Raw genomic sequence first — 23,323 nt, forward strand, 5'->3', positions numbered from 1 at the left:
CTACTGTAGCACAGTTCAAGTTATTAACCTTACATTAGCTGGTGTAGTGAATGCTATGTTTGTGCACAGCTGCGTTTTTCATGTTATACTGACCAAAAAAAAAAAAAAAAACACTTCACAGGAAAATAGGATCTCATGACTAGCATGTGAAAGCCGCATATAATGTACAAGTTAGTGAGCTATTTTTCTTACTAAAAGATTAGGCAAATTATGTGCTACGCTTCTTACTAGAAGGTAATGTTAGGGCTACATTGTACTAGCTAGTGTTACTCTTGCTAAAACAAAATTAAGTTAGGTCTACAATATTTACTGAAAATTACTAAGGTTAGCCCTACAAAACATGGATCCTTTTTTTTTTTTTTTTACAATTTTTGCTAAAAGTTACTGGTGTATTAGTGTTATTACTGGTGTTCATACAAAACATACTAGGACCAACGTGTACTAGCTAGTTGTTGTTCTTTATAAAATCCACTTTTGTGTGTCATTGTTGTTCTTTCCAAACTCTTTTTTGCGAACTTGTACACTTTGATGTTGATGAATAGGAGTTCTTAATAAATGCACCCTCCAGTGTTCGTTGTGAATATTTGAGGTAGTGCACTAGTGTACATATGTCGGATTGGAGCAGGGCCGTGACTGGGGGCTCTTCCGGGCGGTGTCTCCTGCTCTTTCGCCTTGTTTTGACCACTGTGTGCGGAGAAGACAGATTGTGTGAGAGCCGCGCCACTATGTGTGCGGACCCGTAGTCCGGTTTTCTCGGCGCGGTGTGTGTGTGGTGTGTGCGAGCGCTATGGCGCGGTGTGTGTGTGCGGAGCCGCTGAGTGTGGCGCAGTTGCGGCGGCTGGAGGAGCACCGGTACAGCGCGGCGGGCAGCTCCGTGCTGGAGCCGATCTGTCAGGTTTACTGGAACTGGCTCGTACAGCAGGTGCCCACTTGGGTCGCCCCCAACACACTCACCATCACAGGACTTATCGTAAACGTGCTCACCACACTCATCCTCGTCTACTACTGCCCCACCGGCACCGAGGAGGTAGGAGACAACACAACGGAGGAGGGGGGTTGCAGGGGGGGGCTCCCTCCAGAGACGAATTTCATACACGTTTTTTGTTCTACCTAAAAATAGCTGTTGTCTTTACCTAGATTTACTACACTTAGAAACGAAAAAAAATCTTACAAAAAAAGCTGTAGTCAAAAAGTGTAACGATACCTACTTCGCCATTTAAGGTGGAACGGCAAATTCGAGTTAGAAGCTGTCGAATACAGATTGTTTCTACTGCACTGTTTAAGGTGGAAAGGAAAAATAGAAGGCAATTCCAGGTTTGTGGTGGACGTCAAGCTCTGAGACTTGGCCTAGTTAACCTCTGTTTGTGTGTGTAAATAAAGTAGACACTGACGTTTACTGTGGCTCTACGGAGCCTTATCTCTACACAGCAGAACCACTGAGGCTAAACAGCTGAAACCTGAACAGATAGTAGGGCCTGTCATATTTAACTATTCATAGTTCACAGACTCGGAATAGGAAAAACATTATGCGCAGTCTATACTGCTGACATCTGAACTGTACACTTATGACTTCTCGCTAGGAATGTATCTAGTGAACTCAGCATAGAAATAATAACACATTCATTACTGATTTAATTGTCATTGTACAGTACTCAGACTCGTGTGCAGTTTATATATGCACATACATACACACACAAACACAGATACATACAGTGCATGTTGCCATTTGGTCAATATGAAAAGATTTTCTATAATTTCTATTGGCCCTTTCACAAAGACATGTTCAAGTGAAAGACAGCTGCTGTGTTTAAATGATGCAGTAAACTAAAAATCCACAATAATGGACACACAATTATGTTTTTTTGGGGACAGCAAAAAATGTTTGATCTTTTATAATGAGGAATTCTCCAAGTAAACGTAACCTGAAAGAATACATTAACATAAATCACATATTCAGCCACCACTTTTGCCATTTTAAAAATGTACACTACTAGACCATATCTGACTGGATCATGTTTTTGACTGGTGCTAGTCATTTGATAACTTTGTTGTTCAAACAGTTCAACATCATTAGAAGACTACTCAAAAGTGCATATAACCATGGTTTCAAAATTGCTCAGTTAAATGCCTCAGTGCTTAATGGTCATCAGTTATGGAATGTGATGTGGAAAATCATCATGTTGCGTCGCACATCACTTCACAGGTTGTTCTGCATATTCATCACTTGTGACGGAGATTTCCTGCAGAGTCATCATTTATCACAGTTTCATTCCAAAATAAACTCTGAGATCACATGGGCAGCAGGCAGCTTAATAAATGTGTGTACATGCTTTATTTTATTTTATGTCCACTACAGATGAGTTGTGGAAAACACATTTTATCAGTCCTGTTTGTCAGTCAATCTTGACCTTTGACGCTTTACGCACGAATTGACCCGAGTTCAGTATAATTCAGTTTAGCTTATAGTGTGTGTGGACATAACCCTTCACTTATATCAGGATCTGCATACAGCAACCTAGAGACAAAGTCCAGATTATTCTGCTGCTAGCTTAGAGCCACAAAGATCAGCAAGTTCCTATAAGAATTGAAGCCACCTGCTGCAGCAGTGAAGTAGTGTCCGATAAAAACTCACCTTTGTCCTCTTTGGCGATTGGTCTGTGGAATTCTGTCACAGAACAAAGGAATGAGGTGAGCTCTTGTCTCACCAACAATAGCTAGGCTATTAGGTGAGGCGGATATCAATCTCATTTAGGGGACATGCATACATAGTTAAATAGTAAGTACTGCAATTCCATTGTAATGATGGATTTATAAATAATAAATAAAGTCTTCCTAATACTATGTTAAGCAGACTGTAGGAAAAACTCACCATACTGTAAGGAATGCAAGTTGAAATAGCTTCTTATCAATTGGTCTAAAATATATATAGCCATGACCGAGCCACATGTTTAAGAGGAAAATGTACATATTACAGTTAAGATATAGATAAGAATAAACTTTGACCCCTGCAAGGAAATCAGTTGAATCAATCTCAGGCATTTGTGACATAATCTATGAAAGAATAAATCAGTATTTATAGACTGCACAGTGGCACTTTACAGATATTATACATAATCAAAAATTGCTTTAGGAAAGAAGAGAAACCCCATTTTAAAACATCACAAGGAACAAACTAAAAGCTATGTTAAAGAAATGTTTTCAGCTTGTGCTGATATTGATTGACCCAATGAGAGATAATGCTGTGTTATTCTTTATAGAAGCATAATAACGGAATGCAGCCTTCTGTGTGCTCTGTATTTTACAGAAGGCATTTGCAGAAGTTCAGTATCTATATCTAAGACTGAGTGTTGGGACATATGAAACTGTGAGGCAAGCGGGTAGGCAAGCGGGGTCAGTCACTGGAGTTTCTTGCAAAATGTGAATGAATGTGTGTTAGGATCCATGTTGGTGCATTATGTATGAGATGTAAGAGTATTATAACTATCAGTTCTGCTAAAAAGAAATACATTGAGTTTCTCACCATCACTCTGGATTAAAAAAGGCCTAACTGTAGTGGTAATTCTCAGATGATAAAGGACTGTAGTCACAGAAGTATAAAAATGCCAAACAAGTCCTTTTCATATCCCGAAGAAAGCCCAGAAGAATAAAATACAGACTCTTGTCAAAGCGCCTACATTTCTTTTGAAGTGAAAACACTGATTTTGCAACACGCTGGTCATATTAGCTGTACAAGCCAAAAAGGGTTTATTGCCATTTGTGAACCTGTCAAATATGGACTTTTCTCAAAGTCTTAAAGCCTGTACAGCACAGTCACTAAAGGAAAACAAAGTACTGCATTTGATCACTGGCCTTTAGTTACACCTTTGACAGTTCTTTCTTATCGTGCTAGACTATAAAAGATTGGTGAGCCTAAACAATCTTGTGACACACTCTCACTATGTCGCAATACATAGTGAATTGACTACATACGCTCTTGACATATACAGGCTGTTGTTTCAGCATGAGTTTAATGTCACTATGCGTGAGCTATAGGGGTATAGACTAGAACTATTCATCCTTCATCATTACCTTAGCTCACTAATGCTATTGCACCTTAATGTCATTTCATCCTCAAAGAAATGTTCCAAAATCTAGTGAAAATCCTTCCCTGGAGAGTTTGTTAGAGCCCTCCCAATTAGTACATTTGGCTTCTGAAGAAATCTTGGATGAGCTGGTTTTTACCATCTTTTGACCATATAGTACATCATGAGTAATCATTAGAAGCAGAGTAATAAAAAAAAAAAAAAAGAAGGTGCAGCCATGGCCTGGTGGTTCGGGAGCTGGGCTTGTTACCGGAAGGTTCAATCACCAGAACCAGCAGGTCATGACATAAGTGCCCTTGAGCAAGACACTTAACCCCCAACTACTCCCTGGGCACAGTGGTTAGGGCTTCTCATTGCTCCAGGAATGTGTGCCCACAGCCCCCGTGTTCACTACTGTGTGTGTAAATGTGTGTTTCATGACACGGATTGGGTTAAATGCAAGGAACAAATTCCTCTGTTTGCAAGCACAGTGGCCAATAAAGTGATTTTAATTCTAATTCTAAGTAATCACATCATCACTAAGGGCATTTTTTATAAGACACTTTGACTTTCTATAAGGCTTGGCTTTAGTCAGGGCCTCATTATAAGCTTTTATATGAGCTCTTTAAACCTGATTTGATAGTCTTAGACAGAATTTCAGAATCAGGCAAAATTTAATTGCTGTTCTTTTGATATAATTGATACAACTGCTGATACTGATACAGATTCGGACACAAGCTCTTTTACTTTAATATTATTGTTATTATTGTAGGTTTTGTATTTAAATGTTATCATGAGGCTGTAATCGACCGCATAGACCCAAATACCCCTGTTGCATTATGTCTTTGGACTGATTACTTTCCTGGTGTGTGGCCCGTGTGATTTATGAGCATTGGCTGTACACAATTGATGATTAAGATGTCTTAAACCACACAGATTAAGCCCAGTTTTAGCCAGAAATTGATATTTCTTTTAGCTAAAAGATAACCTTACTGTAAGATGTGGACATGCAGTTGCAAGGAAGTTGCAACTGTTTAGGATATTCAAAGACCTTTTAAGAAACAATGCAGTGACCACACTCCCAACCAGTCAAGCACGTTTGTGCTGTTACAGAAAAGGATGTCAGTAAGTTTCCGTTCTGTATTCATTCTTCATTAAACATATCCTTCTACAGACTTATAAAAGTTATAAATGCAACAATAAAGCTAAATGTTTTTTCTTGTCAATATATATTTAAAGTCAAGCAAAGGAAATTTCATAAACCAAACAATGCTTTTTAATCAGCATTTCCACTTTATTTTCATAGATTTTTAAAGAAAAAACTAAATTGGGTGGGGGAAAACTATGTTATTTATGGTGAACCATTGTTCACCACCAAAGATGTAATTTTAGGCAACTGTAAACCTATAGAGTGTCTAGAGTACTGTTTGGATTGGACTACTTAATCAGTGAAGCCTCAAAAATGTTTTACATGTCTTTAGTGAGTGAATATGTATGTTGGTATGTATGTGAGTGAATGAATAAATTAGTTACAAGCCTGTACAATGAGGTGCTTTTGTGTGTGTGTGTGTGTATGAAATATATTTTAATGTCTTAGACGCACAAACCCTATTTCCACAAATGCAATAAAAATGTACAATTTTAATTTGTGATCAAAAAGAAACTGTTTTCAGTGCATTTACTGACAAACCTAATTGTATTTTTTTACAATAACACAACATCATTTGATCCCCGCAACACAATCAAAGTTAGGCCAGAGGCAAAATAATTATCCAACACACAACTGAAAACTTTGAAACACAGAATTATCATCTGTTTATTCCCAGTAATAAACAAATATTTAGTATAGCATGCGCTCAAACTTTCTCTTAACTCTCTCATTATTCAGCACTCATTGGTTAAATATGAGACATGTCTCTTGACTGTGCTATTTTGACTAAGCAGCATCAGCACTGAAAACAGAACAGTCAGCTGTTTTTAATGAAACTGTTTTTGTTTACATTGTGTCAGGATTTGCTTCAGCAGGCCGTCCTGCCTTCTGAGTTCTCAGGCTGTTTATTTCCCACACTCCACATGATTTCCTGACTCACCAGATTCAATTAATCAGTTGCTGAATAATTTTAAAATGTGTCTCTCATTGACATAATAAACAAATAAAATCTCTTTAAACAGTTGTGAAACTAGCTGTATAATCAGAGCCAGATTTGAAGTCACTTTAAATGTGAATTTACATGTGCACACATGACTTGAAATCTGTATTTATAAGACAGCTTTGGGGGAATACAATGTATGACTTCTTTGTTGCTGGGCAGTTATAATCTACTGTTAACCAACTGCTGGTCAAATAATAATAAAAGAAAATGTGGTTTTGGTATTGGTAATTAATTGATTAATATATAATAATTATGTAAAGACATGATTAATTCATTGCAGGTACATTTTATACTATGGTATCTTGTGACTGTACATACAAACATATAAATGTCTTCACTTTGCATTATTTCTTACAACACCACATTTAAAAATCAGGGTAACATGTATATTGTCTTGATCTTAATTACGTCTCATTTTATAACAGTATTGTTTTTGCCAAATCACAATCTTTTTGTACCTATAGTAATTTCTGTCTCTCTCTGTCTCTGTATAGGCACCAGCTTGGGCCTTTATTCTCAGTGCCTTAGGTCTTTTCATCTATCAATCACTGGATGCCATTGATGGGAAGCAGGCACGGAGGACCAACAGCAGCTCCGCATTGGGAGAACTCTTTGACCATGGCTGCGATGCTGTCTCTACAGGTACAAGTCTTTTGTGCCCTTTAAAAGTTTTATTCTCTCTCACACACACTCACTCACATTGTCTGTCACTCTTTCTTGATCTGAGTCTCGCGACCGGCAAAGACACGGCAGTAGAGTTCTAGATCCAGAGTACCCCAGTAGCAAGCGATGTTCCATTGCTGCAGATGGGCAGGAACCTCAACCATCGAGCGAAGCCTAGGGGTAGGTTGCGAACCGGTAGATGAAGGACCAGGGGTTGTGGAAAATAATTCGTCATCAGAGGCGACGAGAGCGATGTCCATGGTGGGTGAGAGACAAAACGCAATGCGATCTTGTTCGACACGGGGATGGAGTGAGACTGAAGGGGTATAAATGAAGCTGTGGAGAGGTAATTGTGGCGCGGTCTAGTTCCCAATAATAAGTCACAAGGTGACTTCACTTCATGTGGTAAAGATATTATTCAATTCAGTTATCCCTTTTGTTTTTCAGAGCACAATGGATTTTGTAGGCAATAGGCCAGCATATAATACTTAAATTAATAAAAATTAAACCAATAAAAGGACCTTTACATTTGCAATATTTGCAAAGGACACTGATTATAACCTTGATTCTTTTTATTCATGAAAACCTTATTAAATTCCAACAGAATTAGCACTTTTCTTAGTGGGATATGTTTTGCAAAAGTTTCAAGAATCACTGAGTTATTAGTTGAATAAGAATTAAACAACAATTGCTCATCTTTTTATCACCAGTACGAATACGGTCAGTTTCTAGTCCATTTTTGTGCAAGCTGCTTACATCAGAAAACATGAGATAAAATAAACCATTCTGATTTTACTCAATTTCTCACATCAAGCGTGTAGACTACAGAATTGTATTATCCCTTCCTGTGAGTATCTCTAGTCGTAGTGCTGGATCACATTTATTAGTGTGTAGTTAAACAGTGTAAAAGAGGCACAACAACAGTGGAGAAATGAGAGAACCAATACAACATGGCAGTAATGAAAGGAAAGAATGCAGAAACACAAGCTAAAGCGCCTGTGTGCCTCGCCTGACAGTGAGTTGTCTGATTCATTTAAAAGAACAGGAGCTTAAACCAGTCCTTCAGGGATGTTTAGTAAGGGGAAGTGGTGCGATGTTGTTTGATCCTGGTGAAATTTTGACCAAAGCATGTCACAGAAATTTATTTATGACCCGAGGGAACCCCAGTAATTAATCCTTTGACTCATCATCCCTTATGAATGTGATTAAATATTCACAGATATACGTTCTGTGCATTTCAGACATGTTTAGATATTGTGCACAAAAAATGGATGTACATTTGAATGAAGCTCCAAAGTTGTATGCCCATTGTACTGTACTTATTACTTAGTCTTGATCCTTGATCATTGCTGTTTCCATGTGCTTTTATTTTCTCTGCAGTATTTGTGGCTGTGGGAACGTGTATATGTGCTGGAATTGGAGCTTATCCTGACTGGATGTTTTTCTGTGGCTTCGTGGGCATGTTCATGTTCTTCTGTGCACACTGGCAGACATATGTTTCTGGAACGCTACGCTTTGGCATGTGAGTACATATGCATCTATAAAATCCACTACACGGTTTTAAAGCCACACATTGGGACTGATTTTTAGTTACGTTTCATATGTCAGAAAATGAGTCTGTCTAACAAGAAAGCAAGCTAGTTGTATTCCTGGCCTGGGTTATATGGACAAAAATGTTATCACGATACATTTATCTATATTGATTGATATTGATAATCATCGCAATATAAAATTTGGGTGTGTTCACACAGCCAATTATTGTGTATTTGTTGTGCTTTCTTGGCCGTTTGCATTTAACACAGTTAAAGGGAAACTAGTAAATGTTCTGTTGAACATTCTTTCTTTTTTCCATGGGTCTACCACAATACATATTTCTATACTTTTATTCCATTGACTCACCAGACCCACCACAGCCTTGAACAGGACCATTACAAAAGAAGAATGAACATATTCATTCATTATCTGAAACTGCTTATCCAATTCAGGGTCGCGGTGGGTCTGGAGCCTACCTGGAATCATTGGGCGCAAGGCGGGAACACACCCAAGAGGGGTCGCCAGTCCTTCACAGGGACACACACACACACACACACATACATACACACACACTCACATTCACTCAAAAACTCACACCTACTGATACTTGGACCATGGGATGAAACCGGAGCACCTGAAGATACCCACGCAGACACGGGGAGAACACACTAAACTCCTCACAGACAGTCACCCGGAGCGAGACTTTAACCCACAACCTCCAGGTCCCTAGAGCTGTGTGACTGTGACACTACCTGCTGCGCCACCGTGCCAAAATGTGTTAAATCTTGAAATGGAAAATTTTCCATCTTGGTATTAAAATGAAAGTCAGATAGTTGCGTTAGGTGATCTGCTGGTCAAAGTTTTCAGGAGCGGGATTGAGAGCCAGAGAGATTTCAGATTAACCACTATAATAATTAAGATGTGACAGTGGAATTAATCTTTGTGGTCTTATTTTTAGGGATGCACCGAATATTTAGGAACCAAAATTATTTGACTGAAAATGGTAAAATATACACATTATTTTCAGCGGAACTAAATAATTTATAGACCTTTTTTCCCTTTTGGAACCTGAATTGAACCTAGCTCCTTAGCTTTAGGTCTATATGCAACTGCTCCAGTATAATACCCACTTTAATTAGTTCTTTTTCTACAGTGAGTCTGAGGTTTCCCAGTTTTTATTCAGGTTCAAGGATTTGAGGCAAACGTAACTCCAAGAAGACTAAAGAACAGAACAGAGCTGTTATGTTTACAAGCGTTAGTGAGGTACACAGCTTCTCAGAGCTTTAACATTTCAAAGTCTGACACTAACTTATTCAGCTGGTGAGAGATTCCACCTGTGCTCTTTTGGAAAAAAACCTGCAAAATAATTTGGACGGATTTGCAGAACATATATGCTATCTGCTCTGTACTGTTATGAATATATTCATTTTAACTTGCAAACATTTCTTGGAATAGCTTCACCTCAAACTAGCTGAAATTCACATTATATGAAAGCTGCGTTTTTGGGTTGGGTATTGATCTAGGTTGGATATTAGGCCAAGTTCTAATTTTGTCACTGTTTAGTGTCTTATATTATCTTATCTCCATTCAGTGTTGATGTGACGGAGGTCCAGATTGCCATCATAATCATGTATTTGATGTCAGCCTTTGGGGGAGTAAGCCTTTGGCAAACTACGGTAAGGCATTTACTATTATCATATATACTGTGGTTCAACGGAGTGGTTCACCCATGGGCCCTGAGGGTATCAGTTAGATAATATTTCCCTAGTGGGTTTGTCATCAACCCAGATTTTTTGTTATGTAATAATTATGTAATAATTTTGGGAGTATTTTGGCACTCAGATCTCTCCATCTCCTTTGTTTGATGGTGCCCCGATCATGGGAGCCTATATCATTGGAAATTTATTCACAAACACGTTGCTGATGGAAAAACACAACTCATTTAGCATTTTTTTTTCTGCTGATATCTCTTTATTGCATTTGCGAACGTTTGGATGGAAACCCAGCTACTGTCACTCTTGCTGTGTGCCTCTCTTGGGCACTTAAAGGGAACGTCTACGATTGTAGGGAACTGCACGTCTCTCTGGTGTGTTTATGTTCAGAAGCTCCACATGTTTTATGGTGGAATGATATGTTTGAGGAGAAGAATGGCAGCTGTTTGTATGTGGCTGAAGTTTAACATGTCTGTAACTTTCAGTCTGTGTTTTCATACAGTTAGCACTCTCTTGACTTTAGAGTGGGTTCCTAGCTAATTAATCTGAAACAGCAAAAACAAGCCAATATTTCTCACATATGGAGCAGGAGTAAAGCAATATCCTCATCTCTTTTAATGATTTTTAACATTTGGAGGACTCTTGGAAGCTTCACTGCCTAGCAGGTTTGGCTGAGCCACTTGGCTTTTATTTTATTTATTTATTTAATTTACATTTTTACTGTTTGCTGACACTGGGGCTTCATAAAAAACATTAGACTAGTTTCCAGCATGTAAACAGACGGGAGAGCAGCAAATTGTGATGAAATCATCTTTTGAATTTTATAAAAAGTTTTTTTTTTTATTACAGTTGTGAAGGTTCTTTTTAAGTGTGAACGTAAATGTAAAGGTTCGGTTACAACAAACCATCCCTATGGACATGATCTGGACCATCCAGCCAATGAGAGAGCCACTATTTCTTTTCCTACATTGCATAGGGATCTCACAGCTTCCAAATTTTGAAAAGAGAAACTAGGAAGAGTTATTTGAATTCTCTTTCCAGTGTTGCTTTTATTATTATTTCTATTCTTTTGGTGTAGTTGCCTGTGCTCGGCCTTAAGCTGCTGACCTTCCCCATTCTGGGTATTATTGGAGGATTCCTGCTTTCTACCTACAACTACTTCTCTGTTATTCTGAGTGGAGGAGTGGGGAAAAATGGCTCCACTGTGGCAGTAAGTGGTCTGGAGTTCTCTTATCAATGGAACTTGTAAAGATTTAGATCTAGAATTATAATTTATTATTATGTTGTTTAAATAAATTTCATAGTTGAACTGTAAATATTATGATCTTTTCGAAACTAAAGACCTTTCTTTGTTGTTTCTAGGAGTTTATATCCAGAGAGTGTTTATACAGTTTATACTTCATCTAGTTTAACACTGTTAGAGTTCATCTGTATTACATTTTTGTTTATTAGGAAATACAGAATAATAAATTGTCTAGTCCTAAAGGTTCTGCTAACTGCAGCAGACTTCCATGAACACAACACTTCTCCACCGTTCTTCAGACTAGAGATTTCATCCTCTGTGTCGATGCCAATATGTACTCTATTCTCCTCTAGGACACAAGTGTGTTATCTCCTGGTCTGCATATTGGCCTCATCCTCACCTTGGCTTTCATGATCTTTAAGAAGTCCTCAAGCCAGCTGTTTGAGCAACATCCATGCCTTTACATTCTCACGTTTGGCATGGTCATCTCCAAAATCTCCAATAAACTAGTGGTGAGTGCCTCTGCTATTAGTCTGGCTGATATTATCTGTTCATTAACAAATCAAGGCTTTGGCCTTTGGGTCAGCGGCTTGTGGTGCTCACTGGTAGTTCAAGTTTTGAGTGTGATACAGAAGTGAATAGAATTGTTGAATCTTCTCAATAAGTGTGGTGCTTTTATAAAATTGTATATAGATACAATAAATGTATCTTGAATTTCCCCTGGGGATCAATAAAGTATCTATCTATCTATCTATCTATCTATCTATCTATCTATCTATCTATCTAAATACAAAAACAAACACTGTAAAAGTAAAATTATTTTTATTTTTCTAAATATCAGATATGTTGCGAGAAGCAAACAGAATTTGTTTCCAGATGTTTTCCTTTAACATATCAATTTGTTAAAAAAAACAGCACATTAGATTTAACATAATTAATTATTTATTAAAACAAATATAAAATCAAATAACATTATTACAGTAAGTAGTGATATTCTGTTATTTGTTTTTATTCTAATATTATTTTTTTTGTTTTGTTTTGTTTTTTTTTTTTTTGAGCAAATAAAATCTTAATGCTCAGGTGATTAGCTTTTCAAATCTCCTTCTCAAGTGCCTAAAACTTGCACAGTACTGTATTTTTTACATGTCTTACATGTCCAGGTTTATGGACATATGTAAATTTATGGAGTTGTGGGTTCAGTGCCTTGCTCAAGGGCCATTGATTGAGGGAGGAGGGCAGTGCGGTTCCCACCGTCCCCAATTTTCAAACGCAGTATTATTGCGATTGTAATTACTAATGTTTTTACTATTGTACTGTTGTATGGTTTACTATTGTACTGGCAACCAGTTCCAACTGAAAACCTGTTCCTTGATTCATCAGAATCATATCCTCATATGCTTGCCTTTACAGATGCTGGCATATTTTTTGGGATATTGCACATTGTAACATGGGTCATTATGTCCAAATCTCCATCAAGTCTGCTGCAAACTTTTTCTGTAAATTTTGCTGCAAATTTTCTGTTCCACCCTAAATAGTGTTTAAACTCATTTTATTTAAATAGTCATTCATTGAGCCATCTTCTATAACCACTTTATCCAGTTCAGGGTTGCAGTGGGTCCCTACCATACACTGAATCATTGAGCGGAAGGCAGGAACACACCCTGGACAGGGCAACAGTCCATCACAGAAATGCAGATATTAAAAAGTAAAAAAAAAAAAGTCAGCCTTTAATTGCTACTTGCTTAACTGAGACAGAAACAGATATGCAAGTTAAATGTGTGGTGATGACGTTTGTGAATGACTGCTTTTTCCTGTCTACATGACTTGACTGAAAAGAGAGTTTAAGTGAAAATGATGACGGACACTTAAGTAAAAGCATTTAAGCATTGTAATTTTTTATAAAATGTTCACAAATATTAGGCAGATATTCTACAAATGTTCTAATTCAGAGAGTTTCAAATTCAGAGATAATAGAAGACTATGTTTTGATGCTGAAAACCTAAAAAGCCTACATTTTTACCTCAAACAGAAAATTGATCAGAAATGTACCGGTAAGCACTGTCGATTATAACATCAGTATTAATAAGGACTTTTTAAACAGCTTATGAACCCTTCACCTGCTAACAGCCTCATGTGTTCTTCGTAGGTGGCCCACATGACCAGGAGTGAACTTTACCTCAATGACACTGCCTTCGTCGGTCCTGGACTCCTCTTCCTCAACCAGTACTTCAACAGCTTTATTGATGAATATATTGTCCTTTGGATTGCTTTGGTGAGTCTCAATATTGTGCAATTGAGAAAGCTGCTTGAATTATCTGGAAAGATTTATGTCAATTTTCCAAATGATTTTGTGAGGTCTAGTTAGGGAAATGTCTAGGTTTGTCGAAGAAGTTTATCCAGCTCATGCCTAGAGCTCATAAAATTATTTTAAGGAATAGTATTGAACATTATTTAAGAATTCAAGACATTATTCAGAGTAGAATTTACAAAATGTCAGAGTTCTTTAGTCATGTGTGATAGGTGTATTTATGGCATTTGTGATATTTTGTGTGTCCTGTCACTTTTAAAGAGTGGGCAGCTAGGTGCTTGTACTTTCACAGAGTGTAGCTTGTGTGAGCCTGTGGGGTCTTTAACAGATATTGTGCTATTCTCCTTACACTGTGTGCTGTGGGAGATATTCCTTAGACAAATACATGAGTCAGGAAATTACAACAGAGTTTTAGGGCCACTGCACTGAAAAAAAAAAAAAGATTCAGGAAGATTTCTCTGAATCTCTGAATAATTCTGAGAATAATCTTGGAATAATTCTGAGCAAAAAGGTAATTATAATTCAGATCAGATAATTCAATTCTGAGTCAGCATATTTAGAGAAACACTGTTTTATTTATTTTTTATTCTAATATGGAGACAGACAGACTCTCAGTCTGTGCTCCATAGAGTGAGTTGTGAAAGAAGCAGTCAGTGAAGTGAACAGAATTATTTAATAAACGCATCCACACGACATGACGACCCCGTCAGTGCAGGCCCTGACTGCGATGCATACAGCTTTAGTTTATTTTAAGTTCATGAGCCGTAAAACGATGGAGCCTCGTGGGCACACCGGAGTTCCACTCACTCTGGATCCATCATTTTCGAGATCATTAATTGTATCCTGTACATGCCACTGTACAATGCACAAAGTATCCAGCATGCCCTCTTCTGAATAAACGATTCAGGGTTTAAATACTAATCACAATCTGAACCTGATGTGGCAGAGGACTGAGTGTTTATTCCTAAGACTTCAGTTACACACTGCATTCCTCAATTACACTGTGGCAGCCCCATTCTACATGTAGAGAATTATTGAGACATTTTTCTTAGAATTATTCCGAGATTATTCTCAGAATTCTGACTTTATTCTCATAATCTTTTTTTTTCTCCTCAATGCTGTGGCCCTAAAACTCCATCGTAGGAAATTGCTTCTAACACTTCAGAAATATCTGTTGGTGACCACACAAAAGATTTCAGTCTATTTAATAAAGCTATGTATCTATTTTTTCCAGTGCTCAAGTTGCACAAATGACGACTATCCAGTGGCCAGCATTCAAGAAAATTATTAGCTGTGCTTTTTTTTTCACTGTATTAAGTAGCAACCTTTAGACAATTATTTTTTGTTAAAAAATGTAATGGCCTAAAGCGTGTGTTAGTTTTTTTAATGCCTTTATTTTAATTCTTGTTGTGTCCTTTATATTTTTTATTAGATTTTGATGCAAAATCTGTCAGTCATACTGAAGATCCATAAGCTCTTTTTACTCATTTCCTAGAAGTACTTTCAAAATGTCAGTATTTATTCTGACAGCCTCTCATCACTACACAATATTTAACTTTCAGCCATAAAACTGTAATTTATCACTATTTTATTTAAAACCATTATACAATAATTAACTTGCATTTATGCATGAAGGAGGAATTTATGTTAACAATACATAATTCTGTGCTGTATTTACATTTTTATATCTGAAAAGCACATTTTAGTGCTTGCTTTAACACAATCACTTATCAACTAAGCAATGGCTGTTAATGAGCTTGTTATTTGGAGCAGGGAGAACACAAGACAGTAGGCCTCCAGGATCAGGTTGAGAATGTGTAGACCTGGAGCACACCGCCCTTTAAAACTCTGATTTTAAACCGCCGTAAAAATGCAAGATAATTTCAGAATTTTCATTGAAATGTCACTTACGATTTTAGGGAGAGCCGCTGCACCGATGAAAAGCTCACTGGAGTCAAGCTATCCGCACTTTGGAAACTGACGGTCAAGCCATTCGCGCTTCAAATCCGAATGCACGTATAGGCGCGTCATTACGGTTTTTCATTGCGGAGAACACCACGTCCGCTTTGGTACAGATAGAGAGTCTGAAACCCGCGTTTGAGCAGCGATGTCTCTGTTACTAAATAAATGCACGCAATGCTAAAATGGACTAAATGGGCTAAAATTAACAAGCCATTGGGAATATATTTCGTTTTAAATCACTTTAAAGAGGCAAAACACGCTCGGACACAATCGGGAATAAAATAAAATATGCAATATTATTAAGAGGGCCGAATAATATTGCATGCCCCACTTTTCAGTTTTTTATTTGATATTTTATTTTATTCCCGATTGTGTCCCACTTGTTGTTGATTCTTCACAGAAAAATTAAAATTTCATATATTTGTTTGAATCCTGAAATGTGGCAAAAGTTTGAAAAGTTCAAGGGGGCCAAATACTTTCGCAAGGCACTATATATTCTGCTGTTGCATTAGTGGTCTCTTCCCTGCAGTTACATAAGCATGGCATGCTGTACTCTGGGTTGCTCTGTAGCGGATGGATGCTCTCATTTGATTGGTTGTCATGTAGGTTATGTTCAAAAACATAGACAGCTAGGGTTAGTTTCCAACCTATACCGAACCACCTCTAACCCCCCCAACTCCAACATCCTAACAACTTGAACATTAATAATTATCAAAATTATGAAGAACTTGAATTACTGTGTATTTCCAGATTCTGTTTAAAAACAGCTGTGCAGTCTGCCTTCCAAGCATCACAGAAAAACAACTGTAACTCAAATGCTTTTGCCATATGATATGAAAATGCACAAGGTCCTTTTCCATGGGCTTCAGAAAATATCTTTCTTATCTATGCGAAGCATATACAGTGAAATTCTGTAAAAATCATACAGCTGATAGCCAAGAGGTCCCTCTGTTTAATAACAGTAGAATGGTTTAGTCATTATGGGTAATTTTTGAGAAATCCATATTAGTAATATTCAGTATGTGTTTATGAGAAAAGTACACAGTGAAATTCTACCAAAATCATACAGGTAATAGCCAAGGGGCCCCTCTGTTTAATGACAGTGGAATGGTTTAGGCATTATGGGTAATTTTTGAGAAATCCATATTGGTAGGTATTCAGTATAAATCCATGAGAATATTATACAGTGAGCTACCTCTGTTTAATGACAGTAAAATGTAATCTGTATTTCTACATGTCCTCCAGGATTACTATTCAAAGCCAGTTAAGTGTTTATAGAAAAGTAAAAAAAATACGTAAATGTATGAAATAATAAAATCAAAGCGTGTTTTGCCTCTTTAAAGTGATTTAAAACGAAATATATTCCCAATGGCTTGTTAATTTTAGCCCATTTAGTCCATTTTAGCATTGCGTGCATTTATTTAGTAACAGAGACATCGCTGCTCAAACGCGGGTTTCAGACTCTCTATCTGTCCCAAAGCGGACGTGGTGTTCTCCGCAATGAAAAACCGTAATGACGCGCCTATACGTGCATTCGGATTTGAAGCGCGGATGGCTTGACCGTCAGTTTCCAAAGTGCGGATAGCTTGACTCCAGTAAAAGCTCCATATTGACTCTCTCACCACGCTGCAGAAAACACTCGTTTATCTCCCGCAGATTTGTAACGGAACATCCCGGAGCTCTTAGTGCAAGGCAAAGGAAAGTTTTGACGTAAAGTCTTCTTGAATTTAAAACATAGGGCGTTTTTCTTAGATTCCGTATTTGCTTCAGAACAATGAGGGATGAAGAAGCGCTATGATTTTAGATATCAGTTTTATCACAGTCATAAACAACTAAAATTATAACTTGTGGGAGTTCAAATGTGAACGCTGAGGCGAAGTTGATTTTTAACCAAAAATCCCGAGGAGGAAGACTTTATTTTTCACTGCCCAAAAAGAATCACCACTCTCAACTCCAAAGAGCCGACAGAGAACCGACTCACCGCTATCAGTGAACCTCAACAGAATCCTCTATTCAGTCCGAATTAAAGGGCCAGCGGAATTAAACACAGCGTCTAAAATTAACCAAAACAAATCGTGTTTTGAGACAGTCTATTTTAAACTCTTTGACCACAAACTGCCTACCATGAGTTCGTTGAGTCGTTTAGTTTCTTTTATAGTGACATACCAGATATCTCATGTTCTTCGTCTTTCAGCTGCTCCCATCCGGTGTCGCCACAGCGGACCAACCGCAATCCGCACAAAAAACACACACAAAAAAACAACCAGTGCACTCCAGCCAACATTACAAACTTGCAGCTCGCACCCTGAATATTTTTGTTTAATCTATGTTTTTTGACTAATCTCTTAGTCAAAGAAGTGAGAGATAAGACAAATACCAAAATCAATCAACCACATTTTAATTCACAGTGAGAGTGAAAGAAAAAAAACAGGCCAACTGTGTTTCAGTCGGTTGTTGAAATGCCAGAATGTCTTTATGCTAGAGCTCTTTACAACCAAGGAGTCACTGTAAAGCCAATTGATATAAGATAACAGATATGTTACATTCCTTAATTCATTGTCTGAAACTGCTTATCCAGTCCAGAGTCGCCACACACACACGCATATTCACTCACACCTACGGACACTTTTGAGTCGCCAATCCACCTACCAACCATGTTTTTCGACCATGGAAGGAAACCGTAGCATCCAGAGGAAACCCACTTGGAGAACACACCAAACTCCTCACAGTCACCTGGAGCGGGACTCCTACCTGCTGTGCCACCGTGCCGCAGATATGTCACAAATAGCTTCAAATAAAAAAGGAACCTATTTTACAAGCTGTATAATCCACAATGACCAAAGTGTTTCTTTGAATTGCTTTAGGGGTTATTGTATTATAGAATGATTATGTTTTGACCATTATGTCCCAAACCTAAGACCTAGCCCTAATAGATTTCTTTAGTGACTCTAATGGCTTTGTGATTTGTATCTAATTCTCTGCTCCTGTGTGTTTGTGATGAACAGGTCCTGTCGGTGATGGACCTGACACGGTACTGCACAGGTGTGTGTCTACAGATCGCCTCCCACCTGCGCATCCGTGTCTTCAGTATCACGCAACAGGGCCACGCCCATAAAGACTGACGTTTTGCCCGGCGGGAGGAGGAAGCGGGGCCTGGTGGTCACTCCACCCCACTTCTGGAAGTAGAGCAGGAGAGCCAAGACCACAGCAGCCTTGACAGTGTGAAGACTGATGACTAAAACGACCTGAACTGAATCACACTTACACTCACACAGTTCATTCATTGGACAATGTGCCACTAAACCAGACCCAGACTGTCACACTAGAGAACAACTGAACACTTACATTACTGCACACTATACAATGTGATCTTCTTTCAGTGATATCATTCTTATTATAATTATTATTATAAAACGGAGCAATATATCAGAATTAGAACAATTGAAAATGGTTTATATACCAAATGATATTTAATCTTTAAAAATATGAGCTAACAAGCCACCCATTCATTAATCATAATCATTAAGTTTCTAATGATGCCAATAGTTTGAGCTGTTTTCTGACAGTTATGATCTGGAAGTCAGGGTATATTAATTACACTGCAAAGTTCAAGTACTTTTACAAGTTTTAGAAAGCTCCAATTTTGTAATGTAAAGATCACAGTAATTTTAGGGAAAAGAAAGCTACTGTTGCATTTTGGGTGTAATACAAACTGCCACTACATTTGCAATATTTTATAGTGTTTTTATCATCTCGTCTGATCCATTGTTCATTTCTTTAAGTGTTTCTATGCATTTTATACCCAGAGAAAAAATATTTTCTAACATTCCATAGCAGTGGTGCTGTCCATTTTGTACTTACTGAATTTGAGATTTCAATCCATCCCAAAAGCAACAGTAGCTTTTGTACAAATTTGCATGTGATTGTCCAGTGATTACAGCATTTGTTTTATTTATTTTTGTCAATTTGACTGGATTTGGTGTGAAATTGAGTCAGGTCTTGAATTAACAAGTCATTTTTGGTTGTAATTGTCAGGGACTGTGGAGACTGGCGTCAGGATTGTGTGTTTGTGCTAAAAACAGTTAGGACCCTCGTTCTGAGGACCACCCTGCCCCTCCAACCCAAATATGTGTGTTTACAGTCAGCATCTCCAGCTCCTTCTTCACTGAACTCTGGATTGATGAGCATTGGGGAGATGGACGATGAACGTTTAGGGTGATCCTGTACCTGTTTTGATGGTGCACTTACTCTCACAACACTGCCTGCTTTCGATATCTCCTCCCAAAGGGCTAATCTTCAAATAAATTTTATGTGATTTTATGTGTAATAAAAAATTTCATTGTGTTGATTTGTTTGTTTTTAAATTAAATTAAGCTTTGTTTTATTGTTTGGGGATGGATTGCTTAAAAAACAAACAAACAGGTAAACAACAACAACAAAAAATGCTGACTGCCACACGCTCTTTAATGGTATCGGTGGGGCCTTTTAAATATAGATCTTTATCTGTGGGAATGAAAACTTTTTTAAGTCCCTTCCTGGTCTTTGATTAAACCCCTAAAACTCAGTTCATCCAAATTCCACATTTGGGGGTTATTTCCAAGATAAGTTGTTGAGATGTACACTTTTGCCTTAATTCCTTAATTCTGTATGTGCTCATCTATGAACATGCAATTAGCCACCGCCCCTGTCTCCACCACTCCTTTACCTGCCTGCAGCTTGAATGCCCTGCCATGCTTCCATGATTGGTTCCGTAGGTTTATTATATTAGATTATCCGTCCATCTATTTGAGACTGTTGCTGGAATACTGCAGTGTCAAGTGGAAATACACTTGCGACTTACGTAACATGAATGGTGTGAGATTCTCATATTGGAAACAAATCATTCTTAATATCCAATGATGTGTCAATCAACATCAAAGCAGTTTACAGAAGACACCTTTGAGCAGAAAAAAAGTTTATTCCTTTCATTGCACTTTGCACTGAGAATATTCCTTTAATAAAAGCAAAAGACAAACAAACAAAAAAATGGCATGTTAATTATTTTAAATTACATTGGACAGAGATCCGTATCTGTACGTCAAAGGCTTCAGCAATCATGCTATAATTATTTTTTTCACGTTTTCACAACCTGAGGGGAGGAAACAAAATAACTAAATTTCTCACCTTGAGAATTATGTAAGACTTTAAAACAAAAAACTTAAGACATGTATTTGCTTGCTATAACCATATGCACCTGTAGCCTGTAATTTGCATGATGACATCATAACTCAGGAACATGCTAAATGAGAGACAAGATCTGTAGAACCTCATCTACAGATTATCATCATTGCGGATTAATCAAAGCTCAGAATAACAGAACAATCAAGAAATTCCTGAAGATATCCCAAGATATCACAGTCTAGTTCACCAAATTTTCAGAAATATACCCAATAAACTTTTTATAAGGGTTCAGTAATGTAGAGGTTGCGGTAGTAATCTGCCTATACTGCCAGATAATTTTGCTCATTTTTAGACATGTCTGAAACTGATCAAAATGATCTGCCAAGATAGTCTGTTTACTTCTCTGGTGAAGCAAGAAAAACCTGTCTAGTCCAAATGTAAATAATCTTACAATAATCTCAAGATGAAATTCTACATATAGATTTATAAAATATGATTTCATATTATTTTAGTAATACACTGGACTGAATATACAGTGTACTTAACTTCACAGTTGTTTTAAATAAAACACGAGAAAGCTTCAAAGCTCAAAGCTGCTCAACCCTTTATAAACTTCCTTTTTGCACATGATTCCTTCATTTATCTAATGAAGGAAGGCTGTTCAAGTTTGCGCACCCTCAATAAGAGAGCTGATGTGTGTAAATGAGAGTTAGTGAAGACCTGTCCTAGGTCACTGAGCTTCAAAAGTTCCCTTAAATATATATTTTTTTGTGATTCATGGTTGCCACTCATTTATCACTAAACCTGTTTTATCAAGGTGGAGCTCATATATAAAAAAGGGAGATTAAGCAGTGAAATGTTTACAGTTAATTGGTCTTGATCAACTAGTTCACATCCACTGTTTTCAGCAGGTCCATTTAGCCTCACTACGAACCTGGAACTGTTAAAGTCGAGAAATTCAGTCCACCAGGTTTGACAGAACTACATTCCACAATTCATTCCATTCACCACTGTAAATCTGGCCCAATGTGCAAATCAGAGGTGCAGCATGCCATGAATGGTTTGAAATTCATTCCTGACACAGACTCACATGTATATGGCTTCAGGCTACAATCATGTACCTCATCCCCATGCATTAAAAGAGAATTAAAGCATTAAAGAAACAAAGAAAAAAAAGATTTAATGTTTGTATCACTTTTGTTGTAGAAATAGAAAGGCAGAAAAAGACACCATCATAGTCAGTGATGAAGGAAGGGTGCAGAGCTCTCCAACTAGAGACAAGGCACTGTGTGCAAGACAGAGAGGAAAATGTAGCCAGAAACAATTATCTAAAGTCCTCCTCCCCTTTAAATATTACCCCTAAATCGATTTAAAATCCTATTATTTCAGAGCTGTGACACAAACCCAAATGCAGTGACATTAAATACAGTGCTGTTTTGTGTACAGAAAACCTTGGAGAACAAGGCCTGTACTCAGCCAACTCCTCAGAGAAGGACAGCTGTTAGTAGGATCTGTACCTGTTTGTAGAACCATCAGAAAAGAGAGAAATCTGATCACATCTACTTATCTGAGAAAAAAATAAAAATAAACTGACAACTGGAGTGTTTATCTCCCTCACCCCCCCAAGAAAACAAAGATTTAAATATACATCTTGTGACTATATATATATATATATATAGTAAGTCACCGTACTGAGAAAATCTCTGATTATGACTTCTGATGAAATAATTTTAACTTCCCATCTCATTCTCGTGCCTCTCCATTGGTCTTTCCTACCTCATAATATTACCTAGTATCTCATAATTATGATTTAGCATATTAGTATAACAATGACCTGGAATGTTAATAATGCCAATATTATAGGTTCCTCAATTATTTTTTTTACTATATCATAATAATTATATGCCATCTCATAAAAGTACAATCTTAATCTTTAACTGCCATTATTATGAGGTGCTAAGTTGTAATTATTTGAAAATACGTCATAATTATGAGATTTTAAGTCTCTTTTCTGAGACACTACGACATATTTATGAGCCACTAAGTCATATTGCACTGGGAAGGGAGCCTAGGAGGCATTTGAGACGCAGCCTTTCTGTTCTTCTGACTTCAGTGAAACGTGACGGTTGCTCCATGCCTAGCGGCGTCTCGCTGTCGCCCTCCAGTGGAAGAGGCATGCATGGTCCCACTGTTAGTTCCAGTCCCTCAGTTTTAAAATAAACTCTTTTAGGAAATTTGTTCAAATAAGCTCTGAGTTTTAATTCCCAAGAAAATATTCATGTCTGTGTTCTTGTGCTATCAAAGTTTATAGCACTGAGGTTACTATGGGAACAGACAATTTGCTCTTAATCCACAAGCAAATCAAGATCTCTCTTTCCTTGAACTCCACAAGATGACGAGTTTCCCCACACTCTAGTTCACACTCGTTCTGAGCTACTCTCCTTGCTGACCCTGCGTCTGGGGAAGAATCGTCGCTTCAACATAATTAGCTACAGGAAGAAAAACACACAGGATTAAACATAAGCATG

General features: G+C 37.6%; 2 protein-coding genes across 2 annotated transcripts in view; one reads left to right on the forward strand and one right to left on the reverse strand.

Moving 5' to 3' along the window:
• Positions 1 to 633: 633 nt before the first annotated feature.
• chpt1 (choline phosphotransferase 1) lies at positions 634 to 19,595 on the forward strand. Its single transcript, XM_066669564.1, has 8 exons — positions 634 to 1,027; positions 6,709 to 6,856; positions 8,258 to 8,399; positions 10,002 to 10,086; positions 11,201 to 11,332; positions 11,719 to 11,877; positions 13,512 to 13,637; positions 18,641 to 19,595. Exons 1-8 carry the CDS (start codon positions 788 to 790, stop codon positions 18,755 to 18,757), a joined length of 1,149 nt encoding a protein of 382 aa, XP_066525661.1. The 5' UTR covers positions 634 to 787; the 3' UTR covers positions 18,758 to 19,595.
• A 324-nt stretch (positions 19,596 to 19,919) lies between these two features.
• Positions 19,920 to 23,323, reverse strand: part of gnptab (N-acetylglucosamine-1-phosphate transferase subunits alpha and beta) — a 32,510-nt gene continuing 29,106 nt past the window's right edge. The window contains exon 21 of the mRNA XM_066669562.1: positions 19,920 to 23,284. Coding sequence (XP_066525659.1) covers positions 23,213 to 23,284 — 72 coding nt within the window. The 3' untranslated portion in view covers positions 19,920 to 23,212. The remainder of the gene's footprint in view (positions 23,285 to 23,323) is intronic.

This window comes from Hoplias malabaricus, chromosome 4, assembly GCF_029633855.1.
Source record: "Hoplias malabaricus isolate fHopMal1 chromosome 4, fHopMal1.hap1, whole genome shotgun sequence".
NCBI classification, from domain to species: Eukaryota; Metazoa; Chordata; class Actinopteri; order Characiformes; family Erythrinidae; genus Hoplias; species Hoplias malabaricus.